The sequence below is a fragment of the Chiroxiphia lanceolata genome, chromosome 3 (assembly GCF_009829145.1).
Source record: "Chiroxiphia lanceolata isolate bChiLan1 chromosome 3, bChiLan1.pri, whole genome shotgun sequence".
In the NCBI taxonomy this organism is placed as follows: Eukaryota; Metazoa; Chordata; class Aves; order Passeriformes; family Pipridae; genus Chiroxiphia; species Chiroxiphia lanceolata.
Window position 1 is genome coordinate 60,331,631 of NC_045639.1, and position 23,115 is coordinate 60,354,745.

At 38.6% G+C, this 23,115-nt stretch overlaps 1 protein-coding gene across 1 annotated transcript in view; it reads left to right on the plus strand.

The window, feature by feature from the left end:
• Positions 1-13,253, plus strand: part of MED23 (mediator complex subunit 23) — a 36,079-nt gene extending 22,826 nt beyond the window's left edge. Inside the window, 15 exon segments of the mRNA XM_032682893.1 lie at positions 82-206; positions 686-891; positions 1,835-2,015; positions 3,536-3,706; positions 4,824-5,040; positions 5,862-5,930; positions 5,933-6,034; positions 6,037-6,096; positions 7,456-7,515; positions 7,518-7,620; positions 8,580-8,652; positions 9,790-10,004; positions 10,533-10,653; positions 11,349-11,480; positions 12,137-13,253. Coding sequence (XP_032538784.1) covers positions 82-206; positions 686-891; positions 1,835-2,015; positions 3,536-3,706; positions 4,824-5,040; positions 5,862-5,930; positions 5,933-6,034; positions 6,037-6,096; positions 7,456-7,515; positions 7,518-7,620; positions 8,580-8,652; positions 9,790-10,004; positions 10,533-10,653; positions 11,349-11,480; positions 12,137-12,310 — 2,009 coding nt within the window. The 3' untranslated portion in view covers positions 12,311-13,253.
• Positions 13,254-23,115: the final 9,862 nt, after the last annotated feature.

Below are 23,115 nucleotides of genomic sequence, written 5' to 3' on the forward strand. Positions count from 1 at the left end.
TTGATGCATATGATGACAAAAGGAATACCAGTAAGAAATGTTTTTTCTGTGAAATTCTAATATCATTGATCCATTTTTTAGATTTTTTCACAGGTTCTGATTCAATTCAGGGAACTTGGTGCAAGGACATACTGCAGACTATCATGAGTTTTACTCCACATAACTGGGCATCACATACACTAAGCTGTTTTCCAGCTCCTCTGCAGGTAATAGTTTAAAACTGATGATTTTACAACTGGAAACACAGTGAATTTACCCTCTTAACAACATCCTTTACCTTTTGTGAGTTGGTGGGATTCTTCCCCTGTCTAGACTGCATTAATCTCAAGTCCCTGAAGAATGCAGCATGATTGTGACATTGCTATTTCTTCAGAAAAGCATTAGCTTCCCCTGGAGTAGTATTAGGCTAAGTTTGGTCAACTGATACTTCTGGTGCAAGGCAAATCAGATGTTTTAAAAATTAAAAAAATAAAATAAAAAGTTGGAGAAGCCTTTTTTCCTATGGCAGTTTGTCATGTTAGTGATGAAACAGTCACTGTTATGTCACAGTGAAATAACAACCCTACCTAATAGATTGTATTGTAAAAGGAAGTAAGAACTCATAAGAAAGTAAGAACTCTTAAAGTTTACCTGTTCAAATGTTGTTCTATAGGCTCTCAGTCACAGCAAAGCCTACTTTTTTCAGGTGTTCTTCAAGCAGAATAATGTACCTCAGGAAAGCCGCTTTAACCTGAAGAAGAATGTGGAAGAAGAATACCGGAAGTGGAAGTCTATGACCAATGAAAATGACATAATCACACACTTTTCTGCTCAAGGTTCATCCCCGCTTTTTCTTTGTCTCCTATGGAAGATGCTGTTAGACACTGATCACATTAATCAAATTGGCTTCAGGTGAGCTTAAAAGACACGCTGTTTCAAATTTATTACAGCAACATCCCCAGTTCTGAGGACATGGGCCTTCTGCAGTAACAGCTTGATTTTTTTAAATTAATTCAGAGCATGCAGAGCATGAAAAAGAGAGTGGAGCTAGGTACTAGCCAGCATACCATAATAATTGTGCAGTGTTTAAGATTGGTCTGCAATGCATACTTTTCCTGGTGAGAAACAAGGATATGATGTGTTTGAACTAATCAGTTTACTTGTAATAGCAGTGTTTCACACAATCTTAAATAGTAAACAAATATAACACATTTATTTATAATTTATGCATGGAGAAAGGCCAAATATTTTTTTTAAAAAACAAATGTTGGATTAAGATGAAAATTCATTATGGAAGTAGTAATCCTGTGGTTTTTTATCTGTTCTTGGTAGTAACAGCGTCAGTTCCAGTTGTGAAAAGGATATTTACTTCTTTTCAGTCCTTGTTAGGTCTGTTGAAACAGTATTTATGATAGCATGTGTTACTCTTCAGTGCATTGAGGAAATAGCGTAATAATGCTATGGCTGTATTAAACTGCATACCGTGGAAAAATGAAGTTTTGTTGCAGAAGATTGTCCTAAGAGGTGTATAACTAAAATTGCATAAGTAAAGCATGGGTTCTGGGCAGAATACTGCAGATGAAATTGGTGAGCTTGAGGCATTTCTCCTGATTAGTATTCAGACTTTGGAATTCTGTTGCTCTAAGGATTTGTTTGTTTGGGGTTTTTTGCTTTACTTTGGGGATTTCTTCAATTAATTTAGTAAAGGGAGAGAGTTTTTTCTTTTTTTTTTTTTTAATAAGACAACTGTGTTAAAACCCACTGATGCATATCAAGTAGACTAGTTAAAAATATATTAATAACTGTAACAACTTCGTGTTGCCTTTTTTTTTTCTTTCTTTGTCTTCCCTTCTAGAGTGTTAGAAAGAATTGGGGCCAGAGCTCTGGTGGCACATGTCAGAACATTTGCAGATTTCTTGGTGTATGAATTCTCTACCTCTGCAGGAGGCCAGCAGCTCAATAAATGCATTGAGATTCTCAATGACATGGTGTGGAAATACAATATTGTAACGCTGGATAGGTTGATACTGTGTTTGGTAAGTATTGCTTCAGAAGATAAGATGACAGTTCTTCAGGCAGAGTCTGCTTTCTGACTCACTTTCATGGGAGCAATCTTTTTAAAAATGCATTGGTCTTAAATACTAGTTGCTAAACCAATAAACAAGTAAAATAATAGATTACTTCTTTAAGCAGTGTAAAATTCCAAGTCTTGTAGTTCTCTGAGCCTTCAGGAAAAGCATTTCTTGGTTATTTAGTGGCAACCATTGAACTAGTATTACTAAGTGCCGTGATTAGAGATTTGGGTCTCTGACCTCAGAGCTGTGCAGTTATTTAGGCTCTGCAGGGGATCTGGACAGGCTGGATCAATGGGCTGAGGCCAGTTGTCTGAGGTTTCAGCAAGGCAAAGTGCCAGGTCCTGCTCTTGGGTCACAACAACCCCGTGCAGTGCTACAGGCAGTTCTGAGCCACTCACTACAAGACAGACACTGAGGTGCTGGAGCAAGTCCAGAGAAGGGCAATGGAGATGGTGAAGGGACTGGAGCACGTGTCTTATGAGGAGCAGCTGAGGGAGCTGGGGCTGTTTAGCCTGGAGAAAAGGGACCTTACTGCTCTCTACAACCACCTGAAAGGAGACTGTAGCCAGGCAGGGGGCGGTATCTTTTTGCAAGTGACAAGTGACAGGACAAGATGAAACAGCTTGAAGTTGTGCTAGGAGAGGTTTAGATTGGATATCAGGAAAAATGTCTCCACTGAAAGGGCTGTCAAACATTGGGATAGGCTGCTGAGGGATGTGGTTGAGTCACCGTCCCTGGAGGTATTTAAAAGGCTTGTAGATGTGGCACTGATGGTTTAGTGGTGGGCTTGGCAGTGCTGGGTTAATGGTTGGACTCAATGATCTTAAAGGTCTTTTCCACTGTAAATGATTCTATGGTCCTGTGATTTCTGAAGAAAGATAGAAGGGATATGGCATGCCATGATTAAGAAACTAATGGAAAATCATGTAGCCATTAGTATATGCTTTGCTTAGAATTCAGCCTGTTTCATCATAAGGGAGAAATGATGTTCTCTATTTTTTCATGTTATCCTAAAAATAAAGCAGTATTTGCCCACAGAGAACTAGATTTTCATTCAGTAATAATGCTTTATGTATAATTTAAAACCTCATCTTAATGTAAAATTGTTTGTTTGAATTCTAGTTTGGTTTTCAAACTGAAGTCCAAACATATCAGAGTGGCCAGAAATTTGAAGCAATCTCGACTTCATTGTCATTAATTGGTTATTTTCAATAAGAGAACTGACAGATAAAAGAGAGCTATAATTGTTAGAGAAAGTGCTATCACTAGGGAGTTTTAAGACTTTCTACCTGTGGAATAAGGAACGGGATGAGGATTGAACCTATTGAAAAATAGAGTTGAAAGACCATATGCTCAGTGTGAATTTGTGTGCGGATGTACCTAGTGTGGCTAGGAAATGTGATTGCTGCCATGTTTAGGGGCTATAAAGCAGACAGCAGTGTCAACTGTAATTTTGTATTATCTGATCCATTTTGTTTCAGGCTATGCGTAGTCATGAAGGAAATGAAGCTCAAGTCTGTTACTTCATAATTCAATTACTTTTATTGAAGCCTAATGATTTCAGAAACAGAGTGAGTGACTTTGTGAAGGAGAATTCTCCAGAACACTGGCTGCAGAATGACTGGCATACAAAGCACATGAGTTACCACAAGGTATCAAAGTTAATAGCATTCTTTTATTGTAATACTTTCTGTGGAGGCGAGATCAGCCATCACTTACAGGTCAGCTTGATCAGTTTATGGAGTTACCTAGTAAGCTGTAATTTGTTTAGGCTAGTGTGAAAATAATAAATTACTATATGTAATAACTTTAAAATTATAAACAGTAATATTCAAAGAAAGAAGCAGCTTAAGAATTGCTTGGAAGTTCATTCTTGCTCATCTAACTCAAATGATTTTAAAATCTTGATTTTACTGAAATTCATTTAGAACAGAGTTTTTATGCAGGAGAAGGTATTTCTTTCTAGTGTTTCATGACTATACCAATAGTTAAACCTATGTTTTTTTCTAATTATTAAAGCTTCTTCCATCTTTTGTGTGGCAAGAACATGATAGCCTGATATTTAGGGAAGAAAATTGCTGAGATTTTAATGCCACTATAACTGTACTGGCTTCTGCTGGCTAGAAAAGGATGTACCAATGGACTGTTCTGTCAAAAACAAAATGAACACTGAGATGGAACAGATACAAGCAAACTCTCATGTAACTTAACACATGCCATCTGGTTCTGCTCCAGAAGCTATTTGGTCTATATTAGCCCTCTGCCTTAGCCATACAGTGTTTTAAACAGGTAAAACGTCATAAGCTCAGTAGTACCCATCTGTTATTTGTGTACACTCCAGTTCATTCCCAGGGAAATTATTCCATGCATATTATTTCTAGTGTTCTAATTCAGTATATGATGCAGAAAATTTCAGTAGTGCTGATTTCCCCCAGGTTTTCTCTTGAAGTACTTGACAAAGGACAGTTAAGTGCTGACTGCTTCCAGTTTTGTCTTGAGATGCTTAGTGTTCTTTTATGCCCATTCTGAGTGGTGGTGAAATTTTGTTTTGCGGTTTGTTTTTTTTAAGTTGTTATCTACTAGTCTAATAACTGATTTCAGTCAGAGTTGAATTTTCTTCAGTAAGCTTTACAGTGAAATCATCTCATTGAATTCAAATGTGATAAGAAGAGGATTATGAAATGTCTTTTTTAAAGCAATATAGATGCTGAATGTTTAATCCATTGCTTCTAGGGAGATTTAGATTTTGTTGGATTTCTTTCCCTCCAGAAATATCCTGAAAAACTTTATTTCGAGGGCTTGGCAGAGCAAGTCAATCCACCAGTTCAGATCCAGCCCCAGTACTTACCAATTTATTTTGGAAATGTATGCCTGCGCTTTCTGCCAGTGTTTGATATTGTGATTCATAGATTTCTGGAATTGCTTCCAGTGTCTAAATCACTAGAAACTTTATTGGATCATCTGGGAGGTTTATACAAGTTTCATGGTAAGTTATCCATGAATACACACAGCTATATTCTTGTTGCAGTCATTCTATTCTCCTTCATCTCCTTCACTCATAATTTTTCATGTACTAGCACAACAGTGTTTTATTCCTTTCATATTCTGTAAACCTGGTGTACATTTACACAGAGAGCTGTATTCCCTGTTTAGTGAATTTCAGCTTACTAACAGTGAACTTGCTTTAAATCAGGTATCTCTTGCTAATTCTTGCTTCCTTCACACCTTTCCCTTTCATTCCCTTCTAGCAGTAAGTACTTGGACTGATGTCCTAACAAACTTTCTGTTACCAAGACCGAAACAATTGAAAAGTAGTTCCTCTCTCTATACTTACTTAAGATTCAAATAACTTTACCTGATTTTTTTAATGCTTTAATATCTACACTGTTATAATAAGGTCTTTTTTTAGATATTGTTGCTGTGTTATGCTCAGCAATTTACAATGTTCTTTCTTTACTGTGACTTCATACCTGAATCCTTCCTATTTTATATGAAGAGATTATTTAGTTGGTTTGTTTACAATATATTAATATTATCATTAAGATGTGAACTGTTAGTAATACTGATCTTCTTTGTTCCATTTCTTTTGTTCTGCAAACACATTTAAAGTATGTACAAGACAAAGGATCGGTTTTGTAGAGTATATTGAAATAAAGAACGTGAATCAATTCCGTATGTGCTGCTCTTAAATGCATACAACTTAGTCTTGTATAGCTCTTGGTTTTAGTTTTATATTTGCCACCATAAACATAGAGTGATGCTAGAAATTATTTCTGGGTTTTGCTGTTTTCATTTTCTTCTTGGCAGACCGACCAGTGACTTACCTGTACAACACTCTTCACTATTATGAGGGGCATCTCAGAGAGCGCACAAACCTCAGAGAAAACTTGTTCATGCCATAATTGGCTCTCTCAAAGATAATCGCCCACTGGGCTGGTGCCTAAGTGATACTTACCTCAAATGTGCTATGAATCCCCGTGAAGAAATCCATGGGTTCCTGATGACACTTACTATTGCAAGCTCATTGGAAGACTGGTAGACAATATCCTTCTGAAAGTTTGCATTAAGTCAGCTATGACAATTTTTTAGCTTCATTTCATCAAATATAAAGTTCAATTCCTGTCTGTTCAGATGTAAAATAAAGCTTGGAGTCATTATTTAGCTGCATATATCAGTCTAAATTCACATTATTATTCTTACCTTATTATTCTACACAGGGACTGTGTTGCCCTAGTAAACATCTTGAAAGATATGGGGAAAACAAAGTACAGTACAGCTACATAAATATTTCACTGTTTAAAGCAGCACATGGAAATACAATTACTGATGTTTATGCATTCTGATTGACTTCTAATTACCACAAAAAATAAGCTTGTTGCAAAGCATAAGTATTTAAAAAAATTGCCTAAAATGAGCTTGCTGTTTTCCAGTGCCATTATCAGTATTACTAAGAATGAAATATTGGAAGCAGTGACACATTTAAGATAGTATATAACTAGCTGTGTCTAATTGAAGCTTGATATATGTGCTGTTAAAGACTGCTGAGAATCTGTTTTTTAAGAAGGAAAAGCTAGAAGTTATTTAACACAAACCTATGTTTTCTTAATTGCTGCCTGTTATTAATTTTTGCCATTATGACTAGAGCTGATTTTAAGTTCTGTGGGAATAGCTGACAAACTAGAGAACGGCACTACTGGAATCTCCCTGGACTTTGGCTTCTTTCTGGAGCAGCTTTACAAAGTTGACCAATTTTTGGGATTTTATGTATTCCTTCACTTCTTTTCCTGAACTTCCCTTTCTTTGATATGTAACTTGAAAGAAGTTTATTTGGTCTCTCCAAAGAAAGCTAAAATTACATAAACCTCTGCTTTTATGCAAATGTTAACTGTGTTTAGAGACTCTTCTGTATGTAGTTCAACTAAGTTAGTCTTGGTTGGGAAAGCAGAATATTTCAGAGATAAGCAGGTGGTCCTTTTACATAAAGAAGTCTGATAGAGGATCTTACAGAGAGGCAAATTAATGGTTTCTGATTATGCAGAAGAGAAAATCCCTGTTATTTTCATTTTGGAAGCAGAGGGTGAATGAGGTGGTTGGTGTTGGTTTTTTTCCACCTCTTAAATGGGGAACTTTATCCTTTGCATGGCCTTGTGTGTGTAATACATTTATAGGTATGTATTCATGCAGTCCTTCAGTGGTTGAGTATCAGTATCTTATATTGATACTTTTGTTCTATATCTATTTTTATGAAGTGCAGTTGTTCTACTTATTTCAGTAACCTTCAGTTCAATGTAGTATGTGGTATGTGCATTGGTTTTGTTTTTTGTTTTGTTTTTTTTTTAATCAGTGTGCTGCTTATACTAGTCTGTGTTGGGGTAGGTTTTTTTTCCTTAATCATTGTCACCTATGGCAGGCAAATCACCTGGTCCATTTCCAAATTGCGACTGGAGATTCAATGAGTTTCCTAACCAGCTGCCCATGCTCTGCACGTTACCTGTGTTGAGCTTATGGCTCTGGCTGTTCCAGGGAAGGAGGTGGGCAATGCTCTACTGAACGTTGTGCTGAAGAGGTATGTTGGCTCTCTGAAGTAGTTTCCTGCAATATATCATACGTAATTAGATTCCCAAGTAGTCCATGATACTAATTTTTTTTTTTTTTAAATTGTTAATTAAGTGTACATAGGTTAAGTTTTATATGTATAAAGCATTTTTGGCTGACAAACAAGGCTACAGGGGTCAAGCAGAAAAATCACATGTTAGATTGCTGTAGTGGATTGTTGTGCTTCAGGAACAGTTGACTTGGCATGATGCCCATAAAAGTTAGAGGGAAGACCTCACCTAGATGAAGGTCTTATCCTTGGGGTTCAGAAGCAGAGACTGGAAAAAGTGTGTTGTTCTTTCAACTATGCTGAAAGGAGGACATTTCATCAGTTAACATCACAGTATCTTTGAATGCAAAGGGGCAAGAAGCATTGGCAGAACTCTGAATCCTCCAGATGGTAATGTAAATCAGAGTACTTTGAAACAGTGGTGTGCCAAGGCTAACCTTTGCCATGATGCATTAAATTTGACCCATAGCTCTCTTTCTTGCTCATCCACTGTGAAAAATACTGTAGTGAAAGAAAGGACCTAGTATTCTTGTAGTCATTCAGTTGACACCTTTGAGCAATGACAGACTGAAATGATTCGGATTTAGCCTCATTCAGCTTAGTAATTTTATTGTTAGCTCTTTTTGGGACACGTGGAGGGAAGGAGTCAATAAAGGGACAAACAAACCTTGAGCACTAAAGCTTAAGGAAGAAGATTGTAGGCCTTGAAGGAAACCTGCTACTAATGCAAAACGTGCCCAAACAAAGTTTGCACACAACATCACAGTAGCATTTATATCATCTTCTGACTTTTCTAAATACCTGTTTGTTTTTATAGGTCTCTCAACTAGAGAAATACTCTTTGCCTTTAGATGCACGAGAAACACAAATTGCAATTTTGTATTTTCAGAGCTTTCATTTTCTTTTTTCTTTATCTCTAGTCAGCCCCTGGTACCAAGAGAGAACATCACAGCTTGGATGAATGCAATTGGACTAATTATCACAGCCTTACCAGTGAGTCAATGTGTTGTATTTTAAAATAAAAATATCTTCTTCCATGAAAGGTTTATCATCTTCCTAGAATGTTTAAAAACTTATAGCTAACATCTGTAGATTCCACAAAGAGCTAGTCAGAAGACTGTGTGCGTGTTTGAGAAATCTACTCCTCCAGCATGGAAAAATCGACCATTTTTTTGGTTTTTCTGTTAAATTTTGGGGCTAGGATGAAAAGATAAATCACTTCTATTTAAATATAGCTAAATGCCATGTGTGGTATTGAGAACTGGACAATGTAATAACTGAAAATCTGGTTCTGATGCCAAGCTATTTTTTTTTATAATACCTGCATTTTCACATCCTGTAGTTCTTAAACCATGTAAATGAGATGTGCCTAAGATTGCAAATGGAAACGTGTGCAGTACTATAGTTCGTGTATCATTAGGAACTTTGATCTTCTGAATATCATGACTCTTAATACCTGACCAAGACTGCACGATCTTGTGTACCTCTTGCTTATATGTGCCACAACTATCCTTTCTTTGTGACTTCTCTTCTGCAATAAAATGGTTCCTCTTCTTGGAAAGAAGCCAACATGGATTTAATCCTTTTTTTTTTTTATTCTTCCTGTTCCCTCTCCTTGCATCTTCATCTGTATTCTTTGCCTTTTGTTATTCCTGTTTTCATATTGGTTTTTTGGTCTGTTTGTGCCTGCACTCAGAAGACTAGAAAATTCTCAGTCCCCTTCCATTAAGGTTTTTTGCCTCTACTTTGCTTCTTTTGGAGACCTTTATAATAGCTGATTAAACAATTAAATTCATTAGATGTGTCTTGATCGTTCCACTCTTGAATGTGCCATACCTGCTAACACAGATGCTTTCTGTACTGTGCTGCTTCAATTTTCATCTTTGTCAGATGTGGTTATAAACTACCATTGTTGTTTATAACATTTATATATATACACATTTTAGAAATGCAATAATAGTAGAAAGAGCTGAGGAAACGTTATCTTACATAGAGTTCTTAGTGTTCTTTTAGAAGCAATTCTGACTTTTTCGTTTGGGTTGTTTGGGGTTTTTTGTGTGTGTGGTTTGTTTGTTTGTTTGGGGGTTTTTTTGGTTGTTTTATTTTGTTTTGTCGGTTATTTTTCCCCAGGAGCCATACTGGATTGTTCTCCATGATTGCATTGTGAATGTTATCAACAGTCCCAGCTTGACATCAGAGACAGAGTGGGTTGGTTACCCATTCCAGCTGTTTGACTTCACAGCATGTCACCAGTCTTATTCTGAGATGAGCTGTAGCTACACTTTGGCTTTGGCACATGCTGTCTGGCATCATTCTAGCATTGGGCAGCTCTCTCTCATTCCTAAGTAGGTGTAATGATATTTGATCAATAATTTGTCTTTTGAATTCCATATATATTGTAGATGACAAAGCTCTACCTAATAGCACTTACACCAGCAGATAAATATGAGAGCTCCGAAACTCTCCAGATGGGTCACAAGTTTTTTCCAGCTCCCTCTTCCACTGACATAACTCCTGTTGTCTATGGGCTTCAGGGCTTTCATATAAAGTGTGACTGTCTTTAATGAACCTTTTTTATCCTGATTAGCTTTTATGTTTTTATTAATTTGAATTTTTCTTAAAGTATTAACTGTAGCATATTCCCAAAGCATCAACTGTAACAGTAAATGTTATTCTTAATTCTAGAGCATCCCTGAAATAACTAATGTTTGAAATAACTAATATTTGTGGAGTTACACTGTTTTTTCTAAAATAAAGGCCTAAATCTGTGAGAGAGAATGTGATGTTTTGGCTAGAATTTAGGGGCGGGGGAAGGAAGAAAAAAAAACAAAATAAGCAAAAGCTGAAGTAGTAAATGTCTTGACATACTGCAGGTTCCTCACAGAATCATTGATACCCATAGTGAAAACAGAGTTCCAGTTGCTCTACGTTTACCACCTTGTTGGTCCTTTTCTGCAACGGTTCCAGCAGGAGAGGACACGATGCATGATAGAGGTAAAGAGTAGCTTGTGGTCTGCTTTATATAGTACATATTAATTTAGCTTTGCAATTATTACGAAGCAGAATATGGTCAAAATCTTTAATAAATATTTGCAATTAAATTCTCTATGAATTAAACAGTAATTGCAAGGATCTGAATTGCTGAGTTGGTATTCAGCCTACCCAGTTAACTGAAATCTTATTGAATAAAACACCTAGAACTTTTTTTTAAACAAGGAAAGAAATACAGCCCAAAAATATCAAGCAATACATGCTTTCTTTGGCTCTCAAACTGCATGCAAAATATACATCAGACTTACTGCCTGTTTTAAAAGCCCTGTGCATTGGAAGGAAGTGTGCAAGAGCTGAATTGTGAGGATGGAAGAACATAAGCTGTTTCTTACATTCATGTCAGTGTGAATAAGGGTCGGGGAGGAGAAAAGAGAGAGAGCTGGCCAGTAGGCAGATGACCTGAAAAGTGTCATATTGCAGACACTCTTCTAGAAAGAAAAACTTAACTTGGGAATCATTTAGTTAAGCATAATGGGATGACTTAGATCTGCCCATTTGTCCTTGTAAGAAAATGAATTGATAGGAATCGTAGATACCTGAAAAGCAGTACATATTTTATACTGTTTAACTGTATTTCTACTCTAAAGCATTTTAAAAATTATTTTCATTTGGGCTGCTCTTTGTGTCCGTGGAAACAGATTGGAGTGGCGTTTTATGAAATGCTCCTGAATGCAGATCGGTACAGCTCCCACCTGAACTACATGGATCCTATATGTGACTTTTTGTATCATATGAAGTATATGTTTACAGGTGATAGCGTGAAAGACCAAGTAAGTAAACAGTAGATATTGATACGTTATTAATCTTTCATCCCATACAGTAACTTAACCTTTTTATAAATTGTTTTCTAGGTAGCAGTACAACAAACTGCTTAACAGTTGACTAGATCTCTATATACAAATTATGAAGTTGGTGCACTTGTACTAACTTAAAAGCTTCAGATGCAGTAGACTAGGTATCTCAGATTCCAAGATTAATTATATAGTCCAAAATTTAAAATACAGCCTTAGGGTGCTTTAAATACTATTATTAAAGCAATCACTAGAAATAAAGCTATTGGATGTTTCATAACATTTCCTCATTTCATTCTATATCTTTTAAGTTTTTGCATAATTTCTGATTAATTAATGTATCTTCACATGTTGCAAAAGCAAGACTGCATCCACATCCACATTGAGGGAAAAATCAATTGTGTGACTTGTTTTACAGAGCTTTGGTGTCTGTTACAGCAGGGAGGGGTTTTTTTAAGGTTAGTTGTCAGAAGAGGTCCAAAAGTTAGCATGATTAATAAAATATTAATGTAAATAACTCTATTTACTATATATTTTTCCATTTTTTGTTGCTGATGTGATGTTTGTGTACAGTATTGAAACATAAAAATACTCCTGTTTTTTATCGAATGCCTTTTTTTTTTTTTTTAAAACAGGTTGAGAAAATAATTTGTAATTTAAGACCAGCTTTGAAACTTCGGTTACGCTTCATAACACACATCAGCAAAATGGAATCAGCTGCTGTTGCACAACCACCTCTCAGTAATGGGTCACCAGCACAACAGCCCAGCCAAGTGCCTGTCAATGTTGCTTTGCCAGTAACCCAGTGAAATTAAGTGTTTGGCTGATTTTGATGTGAAGGCTTCCTTCTGTTACTGACCAAGGTGAAATATCATCTGATCTGAAATCTTATGTGCTTTATAAAAGGAAAGAGAACCATGTGCAGATTTCTGCTTTGATTTCTTTTGCATCATGAAGCTACCTATCTCTGTGCATGTCAGTCTTCTTAGCTATTTATGCTAGACACTAGATGAGGTCTGTGTTGCCTTTCTCTGAAATCATTAAGTAACGATTCTCTGCAAACAAATACGTGGACTTCTGAAGAGTTTACCATATCCTGCTCCCTATCTGAGATTGAGTCATATGGATTTTTCCTTTTTTCTGCCTCTAATAAGAAAGGACACTCAGTGTGTGTAGCCTGGTAAAAAATGGCCTTTTAAAATTTGAGTTCTGCCTTATTTTCTGTTTTTCAGTCTAACAGAAGAATTTAAATTCTTTTTGTCTTTTGGGCAGAGAACTTAAGCCCTTATACATAAACACTCCTAGACAGAGATTGCCTCAATTTTATTGAGTTAATTATGACATCTTTACAAAGACTAGGAATGAACCTTTGAAAATATTTGTAAATTTTGTACATACAGATTACATTAAACACACAAGCAATGGATTTGATCTAGTGTCAGTTACTAGACTGTTAGTTTACAACCCAGTGGCTGTGTCTAATGAATCTATTGGAAGTCTGCATATTCAATTCCAGCTGCACTGGTTCGTATTTGATGTTTCCTATTTGGAGGAGGGTGTAGTTTTTATTAAGTCAATCAGATTAATTTTATTGATCTTACTGTATTTTGGATTTGTATAATATTCTTCTGTAAGGTTTATGTGTACTGGGCTCAGCAGGTTTTGATAACAGAATTGAAAGGCTCAGTGTTTTGTAAATACTCATCTTTTTGGACAAATTTTTAATTAAAAAAACCCCACGTTAAAATTCCACTTAGTATTTTTAAGCGTATTTATTTTCCATACCTATTACCTTAAAAATAAGTATTGACCATAGCAAATATACTTCCATGTTCCAGGTTCTCTATCAGCTGTACATTAATGACAGTTTTAACCTGTTACAAATAGAGTCCAGATTGGTAAGCTCAGGTCTGATTTATATCTCTCTGTAAAAATTTAGGTTACAAAAAGGAGCTGTTGATTTAATGAGTGGAAGTTTTTTTTCTACTGTCATTTGTATTGTAATTGGATCCTAAATTCTGCCAAGCGTATTTGAGTAACAGAACTGTGAGTGCTCTTTAATGAATTTGTGGTCTGACAGGAAAACACATTTGCCTATGTTTGCTGTATCCTGGCAGCTGGTCACAAGTGGTGTTCCCAGGCTCAGTGCTGAGGCCAGTCCTGCACAGTATCTTTATCACTAATCTGGACAAGCGGATCGAGGGCACCCTCAGTCAATTTGCTGACAACACCAAGTTTGGTTGGAGTGTTGATCTTCTGGAGGGCAGGCTTTGCAGAAGGATCTGGACATGCTGGATTGATGGTCTGAAGCCAGTGGTATGAGTTCAATAAGGCCGAGTGTGGGGTCCTGCACTTGGATCACAGCAACCCCATGCAAGTGCTACAGGCTTGGGGAGGAGTGGCTGGAAAGATGCTCTACAGAAGAGGGCCTGGGGATGCTGGTCAACAGCCAACTGAACATGAGCCATCAGTGTGCCCAGGTGGCTGAGAAGGCCAATGGCATCCTGGCTTGTATCAAAAATGAAGTGGCCAGCAGTACTTGGTAGGATATTAGGATACAAGTGTGCCAGTAGTACTCAGCACTGGTGAGGCTGCACCTTGAATTCTGTGTTCAGTTCTGGGCCCCTCACTACAAGGAAGACATTGACATGCTGGAACGTGTCCAGAGAAGGGCAGTGGAGCTGGTGGAGGGTCTGGAGCACAAGTCCTATGAGGAGAGGCTGAGAGAGCTGGAGTTGTTTAACCTGAAGAAAAGGAGGCTCAGGGTAGACCTTATTGCTCTCTACACCACCTGAAAAGAGGTTGTACCCAGGTGGGGGTCAGTCTCTTCTCCCAAGTAACAAATGAAAGGACAAGAGGAAATAGCCTCAAGTTGTGCCAGAGGAGGTTTAGATTTGATACTAGGAAAAATTCCTTCACTGAAGGGTTGTTCATGCATTGAAATACACTGCCTGGGGAAGACGTTGAATCACCTCTAGAAGCGTTCAACAAGCATGTGGATGTGGCACTTGGAGATACGGTTTAGTGGTGAACACAGAAGTGCTTGGTCAAAGGTTGGACTCGATGATCATGAAGGTCTTTTCACCCCTCAATGCTTCTATGATTCTGTGTTTGGTTTTGAACGTCCTATATTCCATTCTGGAGCCAAGTCACTCTAATGCCATTAGACTTGATATTGATAACAAGATGAACATAGCTGATCTCCAAAAATCCAGTGAACTGTTCTGTACAGGCCTTCCCATAGGCTTTCTGGGCAGACCTGAGATGCAATATTGGTTGTGGGTCTGCAAATTTCTGTCAGCAGTGAGACTTCCTCTCTTCCTAAACAGTTTTTGGAGCACATTAATAGAAAAGCGTGTAGAAACAGTGTGTTTCATGGCTGTTCTACATGTGTGTTCTAACTGAGCATCTTTCTGAATTGTCTTATTTGATATTGAAATAATTTTGGTGCTTTATGTGGGACCCAGAGTATCCCTTTTAATATTCAAACTAGCACCTGTTTTCAGTCACTGGGATTTCGGGCAGTATTGGGGAAGTTGAATAGCTGTCTTCAGAAACAAATTATGAGAGCTGTTGGAATTCTTTAAAGCTCCCTCATTCCGCTTTGTGTCCTTGCCAAATGTACAGTTATGTTAAGAACCTGACTCTGGTGCACCAGTCTGGCACTATGTGGATGGGATCTGCCTGAGGTGAACTGGCACTGGCAAATCATCAAAAAAGATGTGTTTCATCAATACTGGACTACATTTGAACTTTGACTTATAGCTTAAAGGAGGTACATCCCACTAACAGTGCTATGAATCAGGACCCTTGCTTACCTACTAGGATTAGTGATTTACATGTTTTGCATGTTAAAAAATGCAAAGGGAAGACTGTCTCTTCCTCTCAACATGCATGTACTCTTTCTCTGCAAAACTCACCAGGTTTCTGAAGGTGCTCGCTAGTTGGAACAAGGTGTCTCTTTAGCAATAATCTACATTTGCATCTTCAGCAATACTGGTCTAAAAATTAATCCTTAATAATTCTTGCTTTCAGTTAAATGTCTTGCCATTTAAAACCCAGCTAACCAAATTCACTTTCTGAAGTGCTAGCAAAGCAAAACAAAATTCCAGTGTAATTTCAGACATGTTTGTAATTGATTATGGCTGTCATATGGTTGGTTTTTAAAATTCCATATTGTGTTTGTCAGTCCACTGGAACTCAAAGTAGTTGTGAGTAGTGAGGGTAACATAAATCTGAGGTTTAGGTTTTGCCTTTTGGTTTTTTGTTTTGTATTCCAAATCATAGGTAGCCAGTATGGAATAGACACAATCATACCAGTCTTCCTTCACCTCATCTCTGACTCTCATGTAGCGTATTGATTAAGTAAGATTTGAACAGTCTTTTCTAATATGACTGAGTCAGTAGATTCCTAAACCTAAAAAAACCCAGAGTTAGAGATTTGAATTCTCTTTTTTAGCCACCAGAGGGAGATTTCTTCAAAAAATTTAATCTGATTGCAGTCGATTGTGATATAATGCAACATACTGAACACTCAGATCTTCCTTGGAACTACCAACATTTTGATCCAAGATTTGACAATTTAGAGGCCGTATTACACTGTTGTCCTTGATGTTTGAAACATGTTTTGTTTGTCTTCCTCATAAATTTACTGGAGGACTCCACAGAGCTATGGGATTTGCAAAATCTTCCAAACAAATACAAAGATTTTTAGTCTTTTAAAATGTGACAGATTATTTTTTTAAAAGCCAATCACTTGATTAATGCAACAGCTACCAGAGCCAGAGTTGATGACAGATTTTTATAGTTGATCACCTAAAAAAAAAAAAAGGCAGTAGATGACAGCCTTATGATTTTTAGCACCAAGACTTTTTAGGACATAAAAGGATATTTGTGGCTTGACAGGCTGTACCTGAAATTGTGCAGCCTTTTCTGAAGGTGAGCCAAACAATGGATAATGTCATTGTAAATGGTTGCTTTGGCTGTTGAATTAACTTTCTTGTGACTCTCCACAAGATGAGTTTACCCCCACCACACTTGTTGTTGTAAGTAATCTTACAATAATGAATGAATAGCTGAATAAAATGTCTACGCAAGTTTTAGTAGCAGTACCTTCTGCAACTCTAAAAGGCGGTGAATGTTTTTGGCTTTCCCTGTGCATTTCTTCCTTCAGCAAATATAAGTGCAGTAGGGCATGAACTTCTTTCTCTAGTTTAGGATCCAGAAATCCAACATGGAGAGGTTGCCATCCAACTCCTCTGTCTCTTCACTTGCACATCTGCTGTGAGCCATGATCAGAGAGATACCACTGTGCTTCTGCATCCTTTCTTCTAATCTTTTCTATCAAAAGAAAGATTCTTTTTTCTTTTTTCTTTTTTTTTGGTGGGGTGTCTTTTTTTCCTTTTTCTTTCCCTTTCCTCTATGTCTGTTCTGTATAAGGTTTCATGAACTGTATTGCTGTCCAGGTCTGGTCCTTCACCTCATTAGTGTTTCACACAGAAACCCTCTATGACTTGATGGTGTGCATCTGATGTCAGGTTTAATAGGATTGAGTTGTTTTAAAGGTAAGTGGGCACCTTCTAATATTTTTCTGCTGAAATGTGAGGGAATCCTCTGTCCTGGTGAGAGGAACGTGGTGGGTTTCTGTCAGCCATCAAAGGCAGAGGATCTTTAGTTCTGCCACAACCCCAAGCAGGCCCAGGCTGCTTTATAGTTTAACTTTTAATTAAAAAGCTGAAAAGCCCTCGCACCTAATTGCCCCCACATCAGTGCTGCATGAGAAATTCTTAAGGAACCCTGATGCCTTTGAAGCATAAGGCTGAGCTGCATGAGGAAGGAGAGACTGAGGGAGGCCATGCAGGCACAGGAAGAAACCCCAACATGAAATAGTTCCTAGATATATAATTTGCACATTGTGCAGGGCTCTGATCATATTGTTGTTCTAGAAATAAATTGAAAGTTTGATGTTCCAGATTTACGGTGGGGCTCCATTGATTTTCACGTATGAGAAGAGCTTTGTAGACTAATGTAAAGCTTTGGGCCAGATGTGTTTATTGAAGATTTGGGAGGGTGATATTTGTGTTTGGAAAGTGAAAGCAGAAAACACTGGTGCAATAGCAAATTACAGTTGGCTGACATTGGGATTCAAGAAAGAAATGTGGGAAAAAAAAAACAAACCAACAAATAATGTCTCTGTGGTAAAGCTGCTGCTTTTTATTAGAGGTAGGACCTACCTGGGGACTGAAACACAGCTGTGGGACTGTAGGCCCAGAAATGCAAGGTGATCCTCGTTTGCTGTGGGCTGAGCCAAGTTAAATCAGCCTGCACATCCAGAAGAGCATAGTGGCTCTCAGATTTCTTCAGCACATGTATGAACCAAGTTTCATATGCTTCATATTTTTATGGTCTGCACGAGTATGGATTTTGGACACATCTCTCCTTAACGCATGTCTGTAATGTTGGGGACCTGGAGGGAATGTTGTTCCATCTGTGTGCTGGAAGGGGATAGGCTAAGGCTTGCGTTGCATTCCCTGGAAAATGTGGGATAAAACAAGCTGCAGATGACGTCACGCTTGGATTAGCTGTTAGAGCATTTGTTCTTCCTCTCCAGTACTGGACATAAGGCACAAGGCAGATGAATGAGACTGAATGGGTTGTTTGGTTGGTATTGCATTAAAGAAGCAACTGGGAGCACAAGCAATGTTGGGGTCCTTCTGGAGCCAGAGGAGAGATGGCTTCAAGCCTCTGGGGTTTGGTTCTTGCTCTGAAGTGGCCTCTGGGAAGGAACCTACCACTCCCCATTTACTGCTCATTGAGTCAAGGAAGATTGGCTAGCCAAGCTGGGTGCGGGATGCTGGGTTGTGTGATTACCACCCACATGGTAACATGTCCAATAGATCACTAGGTATTATATCCCATCAGTACATTGTATGTACATGGGATATAATACCTAGTGATCTCTTGGACATGTTAAATACAAGAAGATAAACAAGGAGAGGACATATGAGTGTTGGTAAGTTATGAGACATCATTATAAACAGATGAGTGATGGCTACAAGCAGTGAAAAATGATCAGAGAGAAAGCAGTCTGACAGTCCTGTATAACATTTGCACTGAGATACAAGTCCTGCAGGGGCCTATTCCATGCTAATTTGATGAATGTTTTGTCATGGCATCAACAGCAGGTATGTTTAAAATTAGTAAAGTTCCACTGAAAGTTGTATAAAATACAACTGACATGTTCATTGTGAAATGACAGCATAGCATTATCTGTATGACTGAAGTTGAAAAATTCAGTGTTGATTCTCACTGCAGCTATAACTGAGGCATGCCCTTATTTAATAAATATGTCAAAGTATATAGCACAAAACAAGGTCCTGAGTGAACCAGTCCCTTGCACTGAAGAACTTACGACCTATAAATGAAGGTGTGCAGAAAGAGAAAATTGTTGTGTTGAGGAAGAAAAAATTTGTTGGGTTTTCTTATTAGCATATCAGTTTTCCTGTGAGTGCTGCAAAAGCAGGATGCATGTGTGATATCTTTGAATGAATTTATGGAGGTGTTTGGCAAATGGAGAAGAACCTTAAGAAGTGAGGATGAGATAAACATGGGAAAGGAAAACTGTTAGTGTTCTCTAAAGGGCTGTGAGGTTGAATTCTCTGAGAAAATCGTCATAGGCTCCTTCCTTTCTTGATGCTGTTTCTAAGCGATAATTTAGCAGAAAGGAGTCCTGGCTGTAGCTAATCTTTTCTGTTGCTTTTTGTATTATTAAGCCCTTGCTGAACTAGCCTTGAAGGGCCCTTGCAGAAGTAAATCCCCTATTTTTCTGCTGCCTTTCTTTAAAAGGTGATGAAATGACTAGGGGAATGTAGATTGACTCCATGCATGAGAGTAGAGACAGGTTGTCATCTGCCGTCAGACATGTAGCCTCTTAAGCAGCAGCAGTGCTTTGACAATGGATAGAAAGGGGAAAGGCAGAATGTATCCTCTCTACCACTGAAGAATTAGCATTATTCTGTGAGTGAAAGCCATGTTAAACTACATGATAAAAAGTTCAGCAGCAACATTGTCTTCCACTTCTCCCTTCCTACCTATTCTGTTTGTTTGTGCCTCTAGTGAATTTCCTCCTCCTTAATTGCAGAACTGCCCTGTGAAAATAAAGTAACACTTCCCTTCTGAGAGTGGATTCTGTCCAGGAGCTGTCATGGGAGAGGCTGGGTGAGAACCAGGCCTGGGGGAATATCAGCATCATGAGCGTCTCCCAGCCTCCATGCTGCAGGAGATGCAGCTTGCGGTAAACATGATGCAACCTGTGGTGAACGTGCTTGTGGAGGGCTGCCAGCATGAAGTCCTAAGTGTAGAACCGGTATGTTTGGGCTACTTAGTAGCTTTTGAAGTAGATTGGGGATGGGGGAAAGCCCTGTGAGGTTGGAAAGGAAGATGGGGTGTGTGGTGCTGATCTAACTAAGCCACAGCACAGGCTGTTGTTGCTGGTTGAATTGCAAAGGACCAAGCCCACGCTGGTAACAGGTTGCTAGGCCTGCATGCACCCACACTTTGGAAGTGCAGGTCACATATCAGCCACGTCACCTCCTCTTCTTTGATGGCTTTGTGCCTGTTTTCCTTATGAGAGCTCAGCTGGAGAATCAGATTTTTCCAGCAAAATGCCTTTTTCAGAGACACTGAGTGCAAGCACCAGGAACAGCTGAAATCAGAGTCCTTACAGTCTCTTTCCTACCTATGATTTCAGATAAAAACCTGTGATGCCTTGGAAGTACCATAGCCCTCCTGAGGACAGGACGGGATGGAGAGGATTTCACCTCTCCTGCTACCTCCTGGCTGATGGACCATTTCCTGCTTGTTCCTCAGAGGGCCCTGGCTGTAGGTGCAGGGAAGAGTGTGCTGAGACCTCACACATTGCAGGTCAAGCTGAATTTCAACAGCTCACAACAGTGGCTTTTCTGAGCCTTCCACCTCTAGAATGGAGTGACCGAGGGAAGCCTGAACAGCACCCAGACCTTGCCTTATGGTCTGGAGTCCCATGGGCCTCAAATTTAAATGGCAGAATCACTGTATGTGCTGTATCTAGTTCAAGAGGTAGCCTCAAATAAGTTTATTTTATTATGTTAGGGTAGATGTGTGCCCATCTCCACTCTTCGATTGGAGAATTTTAAACTCTCTTTACTCATTAGGACAAATAAAACTCCCACACTACAGATGGGAGAGAACAGCCACCATATTAATTTCATTTTAACGTCCTCTTTTTTCTTAATAAAAAAGGCATCTTCCAATATTTAGATTCAGTTTTACACATTTTAATAGCTGGGTTTGAGCTCTGCAAGGTTTGGGGTTTGGAGAAATAAACCAAAAGAGAGAGGTGAGATGAGACACTGATGAGGGGCTCAGTCGTCCTGAACAGTGGACAAAATTAACTTCTGATTTTCCCCAGTCATCCGCCGTGTTAAGTTCAAAACAAAGACAACAAATGTCAATTCTGAAAAAAACATTTATGAAAACTCCTTTTCCTCCCACTAGAAAAAGACGTGGCTAAGACATTTTCCACAAAGCTCTGAGTTTTTTGCTCAAAAAGAATGAACAGCCTTGAAGAAGGTCACAGTCTGTGGCAACTTCATGATTTGCAGCCTCACATGCTCTAAGCAAAAGTGTTTCTAGATTGGTCTGACAAAAGCTGGAGATGCTGTTTGCCTATCACTTTTGAAAGAGGAGCTCCCATTCCTCTGGCTCATGGCTTCGACTTGGCACTCATTCTGCGACAGAATTGAAGTTGCTGTAAGGAGGAATTTGTTTTTCTTTCCGTCCACAGGAAAAACAAAAGCACAAATCCAGCAGCAGTAGTTACTGCTTTCTTGTCCTTGAGCTTCTTGCAAGTTAGTAGTTGTTTTACTGTTTCCTTAGACTGTTGTTTTGCAGTCTGTCATATCACTAAAATGCTTCTTCAGTAATTTTTAAGAAATGCACGTCTCCATGACATGCAATTCTGGGCAGCACTCTAGAGTATCTTTGAGGGAAGAAAGCTTTCACAGAATGTGATTCATGTTGCTATTTATAATTTAGGTCAAATCATTTTTTCTCTTTTTCTTCTTCTTTTTTTTTTTCCCCAGCAGCTTAATTTTACTGTAGGCTGAGGCATTTGCTTTAATAAGATGGATAACCCTTGACAGATAACAACTCTGTCACCTCTGCACTCTGGGAACTATTTCAAATTCCCTTTGAGATTTCCTTGGGGTTTTTTAAACCTTTTTTTTTTTTTTTTTACTCAGCATTTTCTGAAGGAAAAGGCACACAAAAGCAAGGCCAGAGGATTTTCATGATTCCCTACAGTATTGCTACATTTCAGAGAAAAATTTCTGTGCTCCAGTACTTGCGAGAAGCTCTGCCCCAGGCATGAGGCACAACTGGGCAAGCACACCCTGGGAGGGCTGTGCAGAGTGGGGAAACATGACACATTTTTTATATGTGCTTTCCTGGGCTCCCCCGCATTCAGCTCTTGCACCCCTGACTTTCTCCTCTCTCATGCAGTGAACAACTGGAGAGACTTCAGACCAGCCCACGAAGTGTGGCCCTGTCATGCATGAGCCACTGCAATGCAGTTTCTTGGTTTTCCGCAGGCTCCATGTTGGCATTATCCCACTTCTTTCACTTTACCATGCTCCCACTCTCACTTCTGTCATCACTGCTTTCCTTTGCAGAACCTCAGTGGCCACCAGCCACAAATTCCACTGCATTCAGCCTCTTCCAGCTCTGAACTCCTCACCTCTGCAAGCATGTGAAGCAGCCATGTTGCAAATGGAAGTAACCATTTGGTGAAGACAGAATTTTTTGTCCTTAAAAGAGAGCAAGAGAAATTATAACAATCAAGACAATAATAAGCACATTAGCTATAATTTCTCATTATTATTTTCAGAGGAAGTATAAAAATCCCTTTAGGATTCAGGAAAATGCAATGAAACATATATGCCATGCAGCTTCACAGAAATTATTTTTTAGGGGTTTTTTCTCTCAATCACCATAACATGTGAGTAGGATTAGGATATTTGCCACCTTGCAAAGGAATGTCACTATTTAATTTTATTTTCCATAGCTTTCTAAGAAATGGGCTATCACAAGAGCTGTGGCAACGGTCCCAGACTGCAAAGAGTTTTATTGAGCATGTTGATCGTGCTCTCACCATTCTCACACGCAGTTTGGGCCACCTCTTTCTTCTCTTCAAATGAGGGCTCCTGCCAAAATGAAAATATAGGTGCTCTAATTATATTCTCTTTTTCCTCTCAGTGTATGAAATTAACACTCAGGAAGATGTTGGCTTGATAACATTTCAGCCCGTGTGCAAGCAGAACCTGCAGCACTGCAAGCTGTGAAACAGATTTCTGTATACACATCCTGGTCTGGGCCTATTTACATTGGAAACTGTAGCAGAGTGTTTAAGCTGTCCTGCACAGGAGGCTTTTCTAGTGTTGTATCTAGCCCCTAGGACAGTCTTTGCTCTGGGCACCTTCCCAGTGTTTTGGCTCATGTAAAAAAGTCTTGAAACGGAGAAGGTGCTCAGCATGTTTCTTCAGCCTCCTCTGTCAAACTTCAGTGAAGTCCAGGGGAA